General features: G+C 43.8%; 2 protein-coding genes across 3 annotated transcripts; both read left to right on the top strand.

Moving 5' to 3' along the window:
- The first annotated feature begins 137 nt into the window (after nt 1-137).
- Nucleotides 138-4149, top strand: LOC132459470 (P2Y purinoceptor 4). Of its 2 annotated transcripts, XM_060054026.1 has the most exons (3): nt 138-1618; nt 2553-2656; nt 2776-4149. In XM_060054026.1, exons 2-3 carry the CDS (start codon nt 2571-2573, stop codon nt 3764-3766), a joined length of 1077 nt encoding a protein of 358 aa, XP_059910009.1. In that variant the 5' UTR covers nt 138-1618; nt 2553-2570; the 3' UTR covers nt 3767-4149. The 2 variants fall into 2 exon arrangements, with proteins under 2 accessions (XP_059910009.1, XP_059910010.1); XM_060054027.1 differs by lacking the exon at nt 138-1618 and having other exon boundaries at nt 2335-2656.
- A 352-nt stretch (nt 4150-4501) lies between these two features.
- Nucleotides 4502-16664, top strand: arrdc1a (arrestin domain containing 1a). The gene is made up of 8 exons (XM_060054019.1): nt 4502-4706; nt 6702-6812; nt 8338-8388; nt 9674-9828; nt 11392-11574; nt 11819-11995; nt 12851-13337; nt 15593-16664. Exons 1-8 carry the CDS (start codon nt 4589-4591, stop codon nt 15628-15630), a joined length of 1320 nt encoding a protein of 439 aa, XP_059910002.1. The 5' UTR covers nt 4502-4588; the 3' UTR covers nt 15631-16664.
- Nucleotides 16665-16729: the final 65 nt, after the last annotated feature.

Here is a 16729-nt window from a genome sequence, read left to right as displayed (position 1 = left end):
CCCGAATCCATTCCTTATTTTGAGCCAAGCTACCCCTTGTTTGTCTCCATCTTCTTAGGATCGTTAAGCTCCTCCTTGTTTGTCTCCTCCTCGTTAGGCTCGTTAAGCTCCTTGTTTGGCTCCTCCTCGTTAGGCTCGTTAAGGTGCTTGCTTGGTTTCACATCGTTGGGTTTGTTAAGCTCCTCCTTGTTTGTCTCCTCGTTATGCTTGTTAAACTCTCGCTTCTCATAAATATCCTCGTTAGGTTCCTTATTTCCTCTCTTCTGCCTGCTAGCTTACTCAATCCTACAGAGGCAGTTCCTTGTGAGAGTCAACCATAAACATATATACATTGACTTCTCCGACCCATAGCTGCGTAACTAAAGTAAAATGTTTATGTGCAAAGGGTTAGGGTCAGATTTAGGGTTATGGTTATGGGTTAGGGGGTGGGTTAACCCTAGACCTAACCCTAACCATAACCAATAGGAGGAGAGCCATTCTAACCAATCACAGGCGAATCAGAGGCGAAAATGACGGTACTTGTCCCTAACATCCTACGGAAAAAAGATTTGCTCACAGGGTCATATGTTTCCCGGTCACATACAAAGCGGGGAACATAGGCGTGGGGAACATAGGTCCCGGGAACATAGGTACGCTCCCCATATGGGTTAGCTGTGTTGGTTTCACGTTGCTATCGACGGTTTCCGGTTGTCCAGATTTGCGTGTCACCACTTCTACCTGCACGACAGAGATGGCAATGCAAATTTACTGTAGCCTTCCCTGTAAATAGACCTGTAGAAACAAGCAGACGTGTTTACCGCATTCTCTCAAGCCTGTGATGCCTCACAGACTGGTAATTCAATGAAATACAGGTCCACGTTACATTTTACAGCAGTTGGGGTTTATTTGAGGTATCTTGTTTATTATGAGTCCAATAAGTCTTGCCATTCATGTTGGCATCCAAATGTGCCAGCACATGAATATTCAAATACATTATACCACTGGAAGTTCCGACCAACCAGCTGCATCGGTCAACGAGAACGAAATTAACATATATAACCTATTGCTCACATCATACAATGTGTAACGCATGTAATCACTGAGATAAACATAGGTTAAGTCCTAGGCTGCTCTTCACTGTAGCCTATCTTTAATTGTTTGATTATATTGCTTGGATTAAAGAGCAGTCTACTAAATTACAAAGATTATATGTGAAGGAAATGTGTTATGTGCAAAAAATATCATACATATTTTGGGCTCCTTCTCGTTAAACTCTTGCCTCTTGTTAATATCCTCGTTAGGTTCCTTATAACCTCTCTTCTGCCTGCTAGCTAACTCAATCCTACAGATGCAGTTCCTTGTGAGAGTCAACCATAGACACATATACATTGACTGCTCCGACCCATAGTTGCGTAACAAAAGTAAAAGGTGTAGCTGAGGTTTGGCAGGTATTTGTTCCTGCCAGAGACAGTGATACTTCTTATTGTGATTGTTGGATAGGTGTGGTGGAATACCATATATGAAACTGAAAAAAATGCGAAATGAAAGTTCATGTCACTTGGTAGATGTGACACCCCTCAGTAGGCTCTTTTCACAGAAGTGACAGAGGTAAACGGTTCGTATCGGCTGCTTCTTCTGGGTGAGTTCATTTACTGTTAGCCTACGACTTCGCCTACGGAATCAAGCCAGACCTTAAACCCGTACTTTATTACAGGATAGTGGAAGAATATACAATAAGCCTAAAGTAGAGGAAAAAACGACAATGAAATTAAGTACAAAATAATTATCCAACTTTAATTGGAGGGACTTTATTCCCGGGTCAGTATGCATGTAGGCCTACTATTGATAGTCAGTCTCCTAATTAGCAGAACCTTTGCCAGCTAAAATTAACAATGAAAAAGAAATAGGATAAATATAAATATGAACATCCTTACTGTACCGACAGATATATTGTGGTTTCTCTTTCTTCTGACAAATGTACTTATTGGAAGTCGCTTTGGATGTATCATTGTAAAACTAATAGTATAATAAACGGAACTGAAAAGCATCTCTTCCCCATCAGACTTTGATCCAAATGTTAAGAACGTGCATTGGAAGTTAGGTGGCGTGAAACCCCAACTGTTGGTCTACTCATTGTATTTAGACATTAGGTAGGCAGGCAGGGATTTTGCTTCATATACATGTGATGAGCGGGTAGGGGCTAGGCCATGGCAAAAGTCATAAGGATGCCTACATGTACACTGCAGACACTGGGTTTCAATCCCAGAACATATTGGCTGAGGGGTGTGAACAAAAGCCTGATTGCTTGACCCAGCCAGGGAGTCTGGGTTCTCTGCTCTGGGGGGTGGAGGGGATTTTCCTGGCATGTTCTGCGTCAACATGACGGAAGGGTCACCTCTCAATATTACATTAAGTCATTCTTGATAGAAGTGCTACCCCTAATAAAGAGGCTATGAATTAAATACATTAAGTACATTTGGTGAAGTATTCCTCAAACTACTCTGCAGCAGCTTGTTTACTAAGCCAGTCTGAACACGCCACAAGGGGTCACTCAATGGCTTCTGTACCTGCAGGCCAGACGTGTGTAAGCGATGATGATCAAGAACTGCAGTGACCTGACTCTGTGCTGGGAGAAGCTGGACCAATCGGATGTCCAGTCCATGGGCCATAACTCAGGGTGGGTAAACTCAGGTCACCCTGAGGCCATACGTTTCTGCAGAAATGCCTGCTGTCTTTTTCTTCTTATGAATACTTGTAACATGCCCTGATGTCGTTGCCATTTCCTTGATATTCCAGATTTCCCAACTCCTTCATGAACATATCTGGAGGGAACAGAAGCGATGCTAGGCCTTGCCAGGTTCTACCCCAAGAATTGTCTCTCTCTGTGCTCCTGTGTGTGGTCTTCCTGCTTGGCTCCCTCCTCAACGGTGCCAGCCTCTGGGTGTTCTGCTTCCGGACGCCAGAATGGAGCACCGGCACGCTGCTGCAGTTCCATCTGACGCTCAGTAACATCTTGGCCACGCCCCTCGTCCCCATGATGGCCACAAACCTCGCCCTGGGCAGCCACTGGCCCTACGGCCGCTTCCTGTGCCAGGCGATGATCGCCCTGCTCAGCTCCCACTTCTACGGCAGCACCGTGTTCCTCATGCTTATCAGTGTGCACCGCTACACGCTGGTGGTCCACTTCAACAAGGACGCATGCATGAAGCGTAAGCCCTTCGTGAGGAGGCTGTGCGCGGGCATGTGGTCGCTCCTCCTGATCCAGGCGATCGTCCTCGCCGTCGTGCTCCCCTCCAGCCTGGAGGAGGAGGAGGAGCATTGTCTCAGCATCCACCATGTGAAGCTCAGCGTTTCCCTCCTGTACATCACTCTGCTGCTCTTCACCCTCGGGTTCCTGCTGCCGTTCTCGGTGTCCCTCGGATGCTACTGGTGCCTGGCGAACACGCTGGCCCGTCTTCAAAACCAGTCCGCCCGAGGCCGGGCCAATCGGTACAAATCCCAGAGGAAGATAGCGGCGTGTCTGGTGACGTTCGCCGTGTGCTTCCTCCCGCTTCATGTCACCAGGACCATGGGGGTGGTCCTGAAGACGTTCTACCCCTCAGACTGTCCCGGTCTCCTGAGGGCTGAGACCGGATACTACGTGTCCTGGGTGTTGACCGGGGTGAACTGCTGTCTCGACCCCATCTTGTACGGCTTCGGCTCACACAACTTTGCGCACACCTTGTCGTTAATGAGGGTTGGTCAGCGAGTGGTCCAGCAACAAAATCCAAGCTTTTCTGCGAACTAGAAACTAGTTAGAGTCACTTATGATTTGAGATTCCCTTACTTTTAGAGTCCCTTACTTTACTTTACTGAGCTGCACTTACATATACAGTTCACTTTTATATACAAGCATATTTAATCACATTCTGCTGTTGGTTAGATCCATATTGTATCCATGATTAGAACATTTCTGTATGCTGTTATTTGTGTTTATATTGTTAGCTGTGTATAATATTATTTTAACCTTGATGTTGCTGCCTTCATTTGAGCAACTGTAACAAATGAACTCTTCCGAGCACAATAAAGTTATCTGTATCTGTATCTGTTATTGTTGGTTTGAACAGGTATATGAGCAGGTTCTAGGCGGGGGTACTAAAAATACAGAATCATCAGAATTTTTATATTTATTGTATGCGTTGACCGTTGCTGAGCAATCAAACTAAGAGCAGAAATCAACGTACACCTCACTTATACCGATTATATTCGCCCACTGGCCCTTAGGGCAATACATTGATAATAATGCTAAATATAGACAGGCAGATACATTTGCTAAAAATATCATAATTTTTATTTTTTTCGTTTGGTGCCAATGAAGTGCAGCCGTACTGATCGGGTTGTGGTTTTGGAGAACAATTTTAGATTCCTATCAATAACCTTTTTGTTGTTTATTTGAACTTTGGAAACTTGCGCGAAGAGTGTGGCCCTCACGTCACGCCAAGGGGTGGGGCCAGGTGACGTCAGGCCGAGGGGTGGAGCAAGGGGCAAAGTATCCAAGGCGCGTCTGTCTTGAGAGCACAGGTGACTCAGTAAGATTGGTGCCACCCGTGTCGTGGTGGCCTGCAGAAACATGGGGAAAATCCAGGAGTTTGAGATTACCTTTGACAAAAACAAAGTGGTTTATAGTCCAGGGGATTCTATCTCCGGCACCCTGAAATTCAAAGTGACCCAATCGATGCCGTGCAAAGGTGAGTTTCCATGTTGTTTCGCACCTGCAAACACCAGCGTCAAAACAAGGAAGTGCGACGACCATCCGTTTGATGGGTGGAGTGGACTGAATAAAATAACCACCCAGGTTGGACGATGGGCCAGGATTCTAGTCTGTTCAATATGGCTTTTTCTTTAACTTGTTCTTTTGTTTTACAAAAATGTTTTCGTTTCCCGCGTCGACAACCGTATGCCTTTTCCCCAAGTCGACCTGTATGTATAGCCGAAGTGTTTTAAGGTGTATAAGGGTACATTCGTAAACGTCCTAAACACGGGGTCCCATAACGCACAGGTGTTACATCTGACCCCGTGTGTTCCTCTCGACAGAAACGAGGTAGCACTCGTTGTTGATATCCGCCGTCCAGTTCCACACCTTTTTGTTATCATTAGGGGTTCAAAAAAGCTTTACTTGAGAAAAGAAACTTGAGCAATCTGCAAAGCAATATAATATGTGTAAGTTATAGACCCTTGTTGATGGTAAACATCTAGAGTAGGATGGTTTTGAAGTTGGCTTCATTAACCTGCTGAAAATGACTAGCTACAAGAGAAGAAAATGGTGAAAACGTATTTCAAAGCTGGTTGAGAGTTTGTTTAAATGTCAAAATGGGTACTGTATTTGTAGTGACGTCAAATGAAGAAAAAAAAATGAATTGGAAAATTTGCTATAGGCAGATATAGGCTGCGTTGGCTCAGAAGGGCTGGTCTGTGTACATTCCTGGTCTGGAAAAGCCGGTCTTCGGTACGTGTGGTGAAACTTATGTTCGTGACGATCAGTTTACCTCTGGTTTCATGAGCCAGGTAAAGCCTAACCGTGACATGTGACCCTGACAGTTGTTCTAGCTTACGTTTTCTCCCCTCAAACCCCCTCAAAATGTATAACGAGCCAATGGTGGATATGACAAGGGTCAATTGGGATTTTCCTAAAATCGTATTCTTTCGTTGTTTGCATTGATGAGAAAGACTGAAATCAAAGCATCTCATTGGTCGCCAATCGTATGCCTTTGCCCCAAGTCGACCTGCATGTAGGCTTTCGCCGAGGTGTTTTAAGGTGTGTAAGGGTACATTCGTAAACGTCAAGGGCTAAAACTACATGTAATTTGGATTTAATAATTTACATTTACTTTTGTAATTTTGCTTGGAACAGACACCCAGGCAGACAGACACTCACACACACACACGCGCGTGCGCACACACACCCACACCAGAAGTTATAGTGTGAGTGGTGAAAGGGTGTTAGAGAACTGCCCAAGAAGTTTCCACTTCTTCCTTTCAGATTCCTTTTCAAGGAGTGGAGAGTAGATGACCTCACAAAACCATATCGGTCATGGCAACCTTTATGGAAATGGTTGCCAGTCAATGCTCACCTGTGCATAATGTCACATTATCCACATAGAATACAATTTTAGTTAGGCTTCATACGGTCTGAAATAACAATTCTGGATTATTATTAATCTGTGTGTATATTACTGTTATTGTTATCGTTGCACTGTCCCATGCCTGCTTGTGTCTGAGAAGGTTGTAATTTACTTGTTTACCGCTAGTTATGGAATACAAATAGGATTAATGTCTCTGTTGAAACTGGTGTTATTGTGAGAGTTGGGATTTCATCATTAAACTTAATGGATAGCATGGTTTTCTTTCTGGGAGGATAAGAGTTTCCTTGTTTTTATCCCTTTAATCTCTGTGGAAACATCCGTTGATGTGGTTTTAAATATTTAACCATCATTTTAAACAGTATTTGACAGTACATTTACGCTCGCTTTAAGTGTTTAACCAGGGTATAAACAGGGTTTAAACAAGTGTTTAAACTAGTGTTCAAACTATTGTTTAGCCTGTGTATTAACTAGTGTTAATTGTTGTAATTACGGTTTTCCCAGTGTTTTTAACCATGGTGTTTTTTTTAGCCAATTCTTATACCAAAAGACTGTTTTTTTTCAGTGTTTGATACGTGGTTCTAACCAGTGTGTTCCCCGCAGCCATCAAGTTAAACTGTAACGGATTCTGTGGCGTCACCACCAAGGCCAACGACACCGACTGGGCCGTGGAGGAGCAGTACTTCAACAGCACCGTGTCCGTCGCTGAGAAAGGTAGACACTAGACACGGATAAAGATAAGGGGCCACGTCCATGAGGAAGGATAATGAGAGGGGAGGGGACGGTTTGATCGCCATGGGGGACTGGTCTCGGGCAAGCACAAGATCCCAGACGGAGGGGAATTGGGTAAACGTATATGTGAAGATGTGAATGGCATCTTCACTGTGTTAACATGTTTTAAAAGATTCACGTGTTCCTGTCCCCGTTAGCCCTGTAATAGTCTGCAGCTGTGGCTCATAGGTTAATTGAGCCACACCCATTCCGGTGCTCCTTAAGAGGGCTAGATTACTAGACTGGGGAGGGAGGCTTGAGTTGTGCAAGTGACTCGACTGTTGTGGTATTGTTTTTAAGTGAAAATATGTTTTTACCAACAACATTGTGCGTCCAGGAAACTCTTTTTCACAGTATACAACTGGAGGGCAAATAAGGAACAAAATAAAACACAGTAGTATACTAACAATCGCACAGATACCCTGTGGCATTCCAAAGATGCTAAGAGAAACTGTTTCGGGAACCAGACTTGATTCAAGTAGGATTGAGCTAGTTTGACTATCAAATACTTCCTCATTCTTCTTTCATCACCAATCCCTTTTAGTCAAATTGATAGAAACACGAGTGCAGTGGCCATTCAAAAAATGCCTGTAGCGAATAGGCTAACTGCTCGGCCTCCTGTATTTCTGCTTGCAGCGTTCTCGAGAGCAGCTCTTTCAGCTCATCCGTGGGTTCTGAGCAATTCAAGAAAACCACAGGACACACAAACGTACAGGGGCTCCTCTTATTATGGAGTTGGCATCAGAGCAATGGTAGAATATCCAGCCACCAAGTACAGTGACCAAGTGAACGGCAGACAATGAAACGCGGCTTGTGTAGGCCCGTCGCCGACGTAGTGGAAGACATGCTGGAGTCTGTCGGAAGCCCCCCCCCCCCCACACTTCTGCCAGGAGCACCACTTGTTGTTTGTTTTGTTCAAAGTTTGTTCAAATTGAATGTGTGTCGTCTGTCAAAATAAGTCGACACTGCACTTCCTCGGATCCCCACCAATGCACACACCCAGTGGGAAGTAGATCAGATGAATGGTTCGAGAGAAATGCAGGGGGACATGTATTCAATCATTCCCACATACATACATGCATACAGAGGTTCCTCTATTAAATAGTAGATTAGGGGACAGAAGGCGGTTAAGGGTCTTCTTGCTCAGCATGACTACAGGTAAACTGTGGACGATGGGATTCGGGCCAAATCCCATTTTGCTGCGAGTCAAACACCCTATTATTAAACCCAAAATCATACTTGGGAAGAAAACGTGTCCGGAATAGCGTGCATGTGTGTGTGTGTGTGTGTGTGTGTGTGTGTGTGTGTGTTTGCGTGCGAGGTCACCAAGGGAACACTGTGGTCTCTGTCCCAGCCCAAAGGTGAATCCCGTCGTCACGGTAACCGGGACCAACAACAATACTCCCCATTGTTTAACCCTGAGACAGCTAAACAGATGCTGGCGTCTGTTTTCTTCCATCTGTCCCAGGAACGCTGAAACCCGGAGACCAGAGCTTCCCCTTCAAGTTCCTCATCCCCGGTAAGAGCAACTACCACCTGTCACATTCCTCCCCCCTCCGTCCGTCCTCTCCCTGGTGCTCAAAGCCCCTGATCTTTCTGGTCCATTGGACATGTTGTGGCATGTTACCCCCGACACAAACACATACGCGCATACACACGTGTGTTGGTGGGATTGGTGGATCAGTGGTTTAGAAAAGCCTTTCCAAAATAATGTGCATTAATATTGTCAGCCATGGCTTGGTTATTGTGAAGGAGCGTACTCCAAATAACGACTATTAAAGCTCACCTTTTGGTTTTTATATTACTCAACCATCACTATAAACACTGTCTGAATCGTGTTACAGTATAGAACCTTACACATTCCTTGTTAGAAATATCACTGACTCTCTTTTACAACAAATCCCATCATCTCTCTCTGTCTCTGTCTCTCTCATTGCCAAATCACAAGATACAACAAGATATAACATAATAATAACTGCACAAACTCCTTTCACGCACAACTTTTTCTCACACAGGTTAGGTTTACTTTTTTCACTCACTGATCGTGATCAAACAGCACTGCGTGTTTAGTTTTTAAAACACATCAAACCTGTTCTGCTGTTCAGAAGGGAGCAGAATCGACTCATGGTTTCACCCTGCGCCTGTGAGCGACCTGTCACCTGGCATTCAATGTTTCAGGACAAAATGGACAGACCAACGGAGGATATCTATAGACGATTGTTTGTCTGCTCCTGTAGTCATACCATGGTTTAACAAGCCCAGCCCATTGTCATGCAAACAGTTATGAATGTTCTATTGTTGTCAACTTTATCATGCAAGCTCATTTCAAAAAGGCACTTACCGAACCTCAAACCAACACCTGAGCAGGGCAAAACCGGTTCCCTTCGCTGTGACGTGCGATATCGGCTCACTCTCTCTTCAAGTTTTGCTTTCCAACTATTCGTACTACTGTAATACTAACTACTAATGTTATGTAATAAAGTTGTTGTTTTTCCCATAATAATAGGATAGTTCTTTCTGTAGTGTGGCAAATACATGTTAAAGGTTTTTGGAGGTACTAACCTATGTTATGTCAATTATTTTCATTGATTCCTTAATATTTAAAAAATAAGCACGTAACAAATGGTTTGATAATATACTATATGTAATAATTAAATGTATATCGTTTTTGTTTCCTTGCTGCTTATCGTGGACAGGGGTTAGCAAACTTCGGAAAACAAGCACAGCACCAGGTCTTTGCCCAAAGCAATTTTTTATCGACTTTATTTAGTATTTGAACCTCTTATCTTTTTGTGTGTACATAGCCGTTGCGCCAACATCTTTCGAGGGGACCTACGGGAAAATCATTTACCGTGTGAGGGCATTTGTTGACACCCCGCGGTTCACCAAGGACTTCAAGACCGAGAAGCCATTTTACCTCCTGACCCTCCTCAACCTCAACGATGTGCCGGAAATCCGGGTGAGCAAAGAACACAGCCCTGGGTGTACCGCGGTTTGATTGTTGGTGTGATATGTTGTCTTCAAAAGTGATGTAATCTATTGTTGAACTTCAATGACGTAGTTGCTTGTCATCAAAGGTCAGCCCAATGGGTTGCTCAATCAAATCCATGACGTTGTAATGCGGGATCATGAGAAACTATCTGACTCGGAAATGATGGTCACTGACGGGTTCAAGTATCAAAGATGTATTCACGTTAAGATTAGTCACCTTTTGTCATTGCATGCAAATTAAAGTGCGGAGAGTAACATATCAATGACTTGCCAGCTTGCCATTTAGATGAGCCACCTACCCAAACAGCTATAGATAATGTTTTGTTGGGTGATGGGATGGGACTGCTCCCTAACCAAGAATGACAAGTGTGACATAATTCACACATTCATACCAACAGCCCAAATATGTCCTTGCCAATTAGAGAGGCTACTTGCTCAGGCTAGGAAGGGATCCTGAGCCTAGGGAGGCGTCCGTGTCCTTGGCAATTAGAAAGGCTTCTTTCTCATCTTTTGCATCTTTTCTCCTGAGCCTTGGGAGACGTCCGGCTCATACATCATGGGTCAATTCTAGAGACACGAGCGGCCCAGGTATTCGAGAATCCCAGACACTCAAGGCCACAAAAACAAGTATAATTCCCGCACATAGCAACAAGAGGTCAGCACCAAGCCACAAACCAAGTTGCAATGCAAACACATAGCCGCAAGGGATCAGCACACAGTACACATGCGAATCAGCACACAGTACACATACGGGTAACCAGGAGGCGGGTGTTCAGCACCATGCTTAGCCATTCAGAGCACATGACTGAGTCCACGCCTGCCCAGTATTAAAGTCACAACACATAACCCAGGGGGCCAGAACGCTCCAGGTAACGCATCCATCAGATGCCCTACTAAGTGTATCTCCACGCGTGCTTAATGCAATTCCTCTCCTTTTGCTTCATAGATATCATAGCGAACCAAATAAAGTGAGTTACAAGCGAACCTGACTCTGCAAACTTTTTCCAAAAAGAACACTGCACAAGGCAACTTTAAGTTTTATCTACCACTATATATCTTGAAAAATTCAGGCTCATAAAGTACTCCTAAATCATGACTCAAAACATTTGTGTTAGTAAGTATGACTACACTGGCTTGTTTTATTAATTACTTATTAAACTTTTATATGACATTGTTCTTTTAATGATTGTCTTTGCACTGTGAATAGCCTTTGTCATAAATACTTGATACGTTTAATTCAGTGATTTAGGGCATGATCCTTTCTGAAGTGACGTATACTGAAGTCGTATGCATTACATTTAAGAGAGGGTTGGAGAATCTTGCTCAAGGATGCGTGTAGGGACATTTGGGATCGAACCCCGAAAAACCTCAGCTGGGGTGTGGCTATCACGCCTCCCGTCCCCTTTTAATGATTGTCTTTTTACATGGTCCTTTCATTGTACTTTAAAATGTGTTTTCGTTTTATATGTGAAGCCCCCTGAATGTCCCCTCTCTCTGTCTGTCGTCTAATAAATCAACCCTTCATTCTCAGGGGCCCAACGTGTCGGCGGTGACTCGGGAGTTCACCTACCTCCTGGTGAAGTCTGGCAGCATCGTGCTGAAGGCGGAGAGTGACATGAAAGGCTACACGCCCGGCCAGGTCATCAAACTCGCCGTCAACATCCACAACCAGTCCGGCAAGACCACCAGCATGGTGGTGGCTAGCCTCATGCAGGTAACATTCAACCTCCCTCTTGCCTACCTACCCATGGCCAATGTACATGATCCAGGTTTATGTACAATCAATAATGTAGCACATACTCTTTGTATCTATATTTGTTGGATGTGAACAATAAGGAGTGAAATCCAACTCGCCTTGATCGCAAAACAAATCCTTAAATGTATTGTGTACGGGTTTGGTGGTGTTCGATTTACCCACCCTTGTGTCGTCCCCCCCCCCCCCCCCTGCCCCCAAACAGAAAGTGAGCTATGAGACCAAGAAGCCCACCCATGACCTGCGGGCGATAGCCGAGGTGGAGGGCTCTCCGGTGAAACCGGGGAAGGAGGCGGAGTGGACGGAGCACATGATCGTCCCACCGCTCCCCCAGTCCTCCCTGGTCGGCTGTGACCTCATCAAGATCGAGTATTACATTAAAGTAAGAAACCAAGCAGAACCCAAACCTTTTTCAGGTCATTGCTAAGTCCAGTCTCTGTGTGGTTTTGGGTCAGTATGAAGGCTAGTCCCTGCGGTTTCAGGTCAGTATTAAAGGGGACATATTATACCACCAGGTGTGAGTGTGATTAGCTGTACAAGCCGTTTCGAAAATCTGCCCCATATGACATCACTAGTGGGCGTGTCCACCTAGATCTGTGCTGGATAGATGAGCATCGTTTCCTTCAGTCCACTGGGAAGGCTGGTAGACGGATCTATCCTGCACAGATCTAGGTGGACACGCCCACTAGTGATGTCATATGGGGCAGATTTTCGAAACGGCTTGTAAGGCTAATCACACTCACACCTGGTGGTATGATATTTCCCCTTTAAGTCTAGTCTGTGTGGTTTCAGGTCAGTATTAAGGCTAGTCTGTGTGGTTTCAGGTCAGTATTAAGGCTAGTCTGTGGTTTCAGGTCAGTATTAAGTCTAGTCTGTGTGGTTTCAAGTCAGTATTAAGGCTAGTCTGTGTGGTTTCAGGTCAGTATTAAGGCTAGTCTGTCTGGTTTCAGGTCAGTATTAAGTCTAGTCTGTGTGGTTTCAGATCAGTATTAAGTCTAGTCTGTTTAGTTTCAGGTCAGTATTAAGTCTAGTCTGTGTGGTTTCAGGTCAGTATTAAGTCTAGTCTGTTTAGTTTCAGGTCAGTATTAAGTCTAGTCTGTGTGGTTTCAGGTCAGTATTAAGTCTAGTCTGTGTGTTTCAGGTCAGTATTAAGTCTAGTCTGTGTGGTTTCAGGTCAGTATTAAGGCTAGTCTGTGTGGTTTCAGGTCAGTATTAAGTCTAGTCTGTGTGGTTTCAGGTCAATATCAAGTCTCCAGAGGTCACCCTGGTGTTGCCCATTCACATCGGCAACGTTTCGCTGGACAAGAAGGGGACCTCCAAACCCACCACCACTGACTCCACCTCCAGCCCCACCCCCACCTCCACCACAGACGGCGAGCCCAACCTTCCCCCGCGCACCGCCCCAAAGCCTGCCCCTCGCCCCAACCGAGCATCCCTCCATGTCCCCGCCAGCGCACCTCCCGACGACGGGGGGCAGGGGGCCACGGGTGGGGGGTGGCCCCCGTACGGCGAGGCCCTTCCCGCCAAGAGCTACTCCCAGATGGGGTACCTGAGCCCCCACACGCCCGTGTCCCCCAATTCGTTCAGCTACGCCCCGGGACTCACCTTCCCCCAGAACAACAGGCACAGCTGTGGACCCATCTTCTCTGAGGGCAACGCTAACATGCCGTCCCCTTCTCCTCTCATCCTGCCCCCGGATTATCAGTCTGCCTCCTACCCTAATGGTTAGTACCCAATCGGTCGGGGTCGGCGTGGTTACACTACGAGAGGGGATCTTTTAATTGTATTAGGTCTACGATTCGGCCGAATAACTTCACGCTGCAAACAAATAAGCGGCAGCATACGGCCGGAGAGTTGCGGTTTCCACCCCAGCCGTGTTCTAACTGTTCCGCACAGTGTATCCTCAGACAGTTAAAGGTATCTGTTATTTCTGCCGCTAGGGGCCTCTCAATCAAAGCAATAACAAAATAAATAGTTAGATGACTTGAAGTAATGTGGGTGGTTGTCTTCACCACCATTGCTGGTGAAAATCAATCTGACGCGATAACAAAATCATGTTCACCGACGACTCAATGTATTAAAGTTGTATTTGCGTAACGATCATTCACTTTAACGTCATTTAATACTGATGTAAGGTTACACCGCATAACATAATGATTATATACAGCTGTAGATAATGTTACGTGGGGAATTAATCCTGGGGAAGCAAAGTTCTGTTAACCGTGGTCATCACAGACAAAAAATTACTTTATGAACATGTTGAACCTTGTTACTTTAACTTTATTAAGTTACTGTAAGCATTACCGTGTTCCCCGTCCATTTTGATTATACTGATTTTAGTTTTTTTTTTAAGCAGGAAAGATGTAGGATATTCTATAGATATTAACTCTGAATTACTGCGATGTGAGGCATGGAATTAAAGACTTGATCATGGCTATGAGTCCTGTCTGTTTTGCAGTGTTTACCTGCCAAGGAGACGGTCGGTCAACAGCACTCCTCTCTAAAGAGCTGTCAGTGTCAATAATTATACACAATTTGAAAATTACAAAGTACCTTTCCCTAAACAATAGCCGAACTTAACCGGAGATGTCTCAGGCTTCAAATGGTTCCAAATAGATTAAAATGGCTGTTCAGACGTGTATGCTGCTGGTAGCTCTACAACAGAAAAGAGCAGGAAAAGAACTGCAGAACTGCAACCGCAGTCATGGATTGGTGTGGCTGTAACACACATAGACTGTATGTAACAAAGATTCAACAAACTTTCCATATGTGTACTTTGGTGGAAACTTTCGCACACCTTTTATCACAACAACGCTTAGCAAAAAAAAAAGTAGTCTGCGCTAAAAAAAGTCAACAGAAACCACAGAGATGGTTCTCTTGTAGAGATGCAAAACATAACTAATAAATAGCCGTAAGTAAAGTGCAGCGCAGTAAGCTAGATCGGAATTGAAATGTATCAATAAATGAGGTCTCCAGGGATACAAATGTTTTTGTGTGTTTCCCCGGAGGTTAGAGGGCAAAGGACATATGACGCCATTGACATGCGCCCAAATGTAAAGGCCCGTGACCATGACTAAAACTATGGGATTCCTAAGGTTTGAACATAGTTAAAAATAATTGGGGATAAAGGGTAAGATATTTGACCGAGGAAATGTTACATGACATACCTTTTTTAACTAAGCAAACATGTTAACGTTGTCAGTAACGTAGTACAAGTAGCTTCCTTAATAAACTATTCCTACATAGTTAGACTTAATCGTTTCAAATAAATATTTTAAGCTTGATATCTTCAATCTCCAAGAGCTTTTTCCATCAGTAAATACAACACTAATGTTATTTTCTTTTCAATTGAGGTCAGAATACGGCCTCTGGGCAACACTACTCTCATAGCTCTGTTCGCTCTAAAGAAATGACCTTGACCTCATGGCTGGCTACTACGGGCATGGATGGGCCTAGAACCCACACAATGTTATGTGTACTGTAGTCAAATAAGCCATAAATCCTCATTAATATGTCAAATATTTCTCGCTATTTCTGGCTCACGCTCTCTCCGTCTCTATCTCTCGCTCTTAAGTTGGATAGAATGATTACCTTTTCTGTATTTGACCACACTATAATGATTAAATCATGAGACGGAAGGCATGTAGTCGTGCACATATATCTTTTTATAGATAATGATTACTGTGATCATCTCGTGAGCCACTCCCTTCTGTTGTTTCAAGTCAGGGACTCGTCGTTTATGTCATGTGACCCACAGTTTAAAACAACAGCTTTTACAGCGTGTAGCTTGTGTGTTTACTTGGCTAACAAGAGTGTTAATAACCTGCTAGGTAAAGTGAAGGCTTAGGATGGTTATGTAATGAGCGGGAATAATTGACGATGTGAAACTGTGCCTATGCAGCTCTATCGGCCACTGAGAGGAGTCGGTGGCCGATGAGGACTGAGAGCACAATTTGAAAAGCTTTTTTTCTATTTGCAGAGGCCCCACCTTCCTACAACCAGAGTTTCAACACATGAGCCAATGGCAGCGATGCAGGGAGTGGTCTCAAGCCCACGAGCCAATGGCAGCGAGGCAGAGAAAATCATGCGCAAAAAAACTGTTTGAGGCGTTTTAAACATTTTGGAGATTAAGAATTCCCACTTTTTTTTTTTTTTTGCCCAGCAAACTAAAAGAAAAAACACAAAAATGGTTCTTTTATATACAAATAATGCAAAACTTTTCAAAGTTGCTAAATGTTTTATAGCAGTTTTTGTTAATATACAGTTGGTGTGAAGTCTTTTGAGACAGTTGAGACTCGTCCTGCACCCCAAAACTACTTTATTTTACACAATCTTAGCACTTTAAGTTGAGTCTGTCATGTTTAAGTTCTCTTGCATGAGAAAATGCGGAACATGAGGACTTTCTCAAGGCAACATTTAACTTTCCTAAACGCCACACTCATAAGCCCAATTCAGATAATGCTATGTCGATTTAAAATCCTATCTGTTGTACGTTTTAGTAGGTCAAATGCAAACAAAAAATAGTAACTGCTGTTGGGATGTGGTGGGATGGAGGTGAAATAATAATCAGCATTTCAGTGTGCCTTGTATTTGGCTTTGTTATGTTTGATTGATTGATGCTCGTGACAAACAATTGAAATGTGATTCAACTATAGCTGTACAGCCTGTTAATGCTGATAAGAAATCTAAATGTTAATTGATTCTTTCAGTACAAATCAAACACTACAGATAATATTCTATGTACTTCCTGAAAGTAATATGACCAAGTCATTTTAGTTTTATTGCATCAATTTACTGAATGTATGTGAATATGTTGTGATGCTGGTTTTAACCCTTTTCCCCGTTTTAAGATGTACTGCAGAGATCTTGTTTTTTTTCTGTTATCCTCCTTTAATTGAACTTCAGTGGATTTCACTTTGGAGTTTCCTTTCGTGTTGAGCCTATTGCTCATGGAATGACGTTCATACTGTTTTGGTTATTTATTTGTGTGTTTATTTTCCAAGCATGCTATCAAGTGTTTCTAATAAATCTAAGATGTTCTTGATTTAAAATGATTCAAACTCTTATTTAAGGTCTGTTCCCTCTGCTTATGTCTGGAATCTTGAGTTAGGTTACT

The sequence above is a fragment of the Gadus macrocephalus genome, chromosome 6, assembly GCF_031168955.1.
Source record: "Gadus macrocephalus chromosome 6, ASM3116895v1".
Taxonomy (NCBI): Eukaryota; Metazoa; Chordata; class Actinopteri; order Gadiformes; family Gadidae; genus Gadus; species Gadus macrocephalus.
This window is presented reverse-complemented; position numbering and strand designations above follow the sequence as displayed.

Excerpts from the sequence above, each read along its gene's own strand:
- arrdc1a (XM_060054019.1), top strand. The coding sequence starts at position 4,589 with ATGGGGAAAATCCAGGAGTTTGAGATTACCTTTGACAAAAACAAAGTG. Across the intron at positions 4,707-6,701 it reads CCAATCGATGCCGTGCAAAG|CCATCAAGTTAAACTGTAAC; the intron begins GTGAGTTTCCAT and ends TGTTCCCCGCAG. Across the intron at positions 6,813-8,337 it reads CGTGTCCGTCGCTGAGAAAG|GAACGCTGAAACCCGGAGAC; the intron begins GTAGACACTAGA and ends CATCTGTCCCAG.
- LOC132459470 (XM_060054026.1), top strand. The coding sequence starts at position 2,571 with ATGATGATCAAGAACTGCAGTGACCTGACTCTGTGCTGGGAGAAGCTG. Across the intron at positions 2,657-2,775 it reads TCCATGGGCCATAACTCAGG|ATTTCCCAACTCCTTCATGA; the intron begins GTGGGTAAACTC and ends TTGATATTCCAG.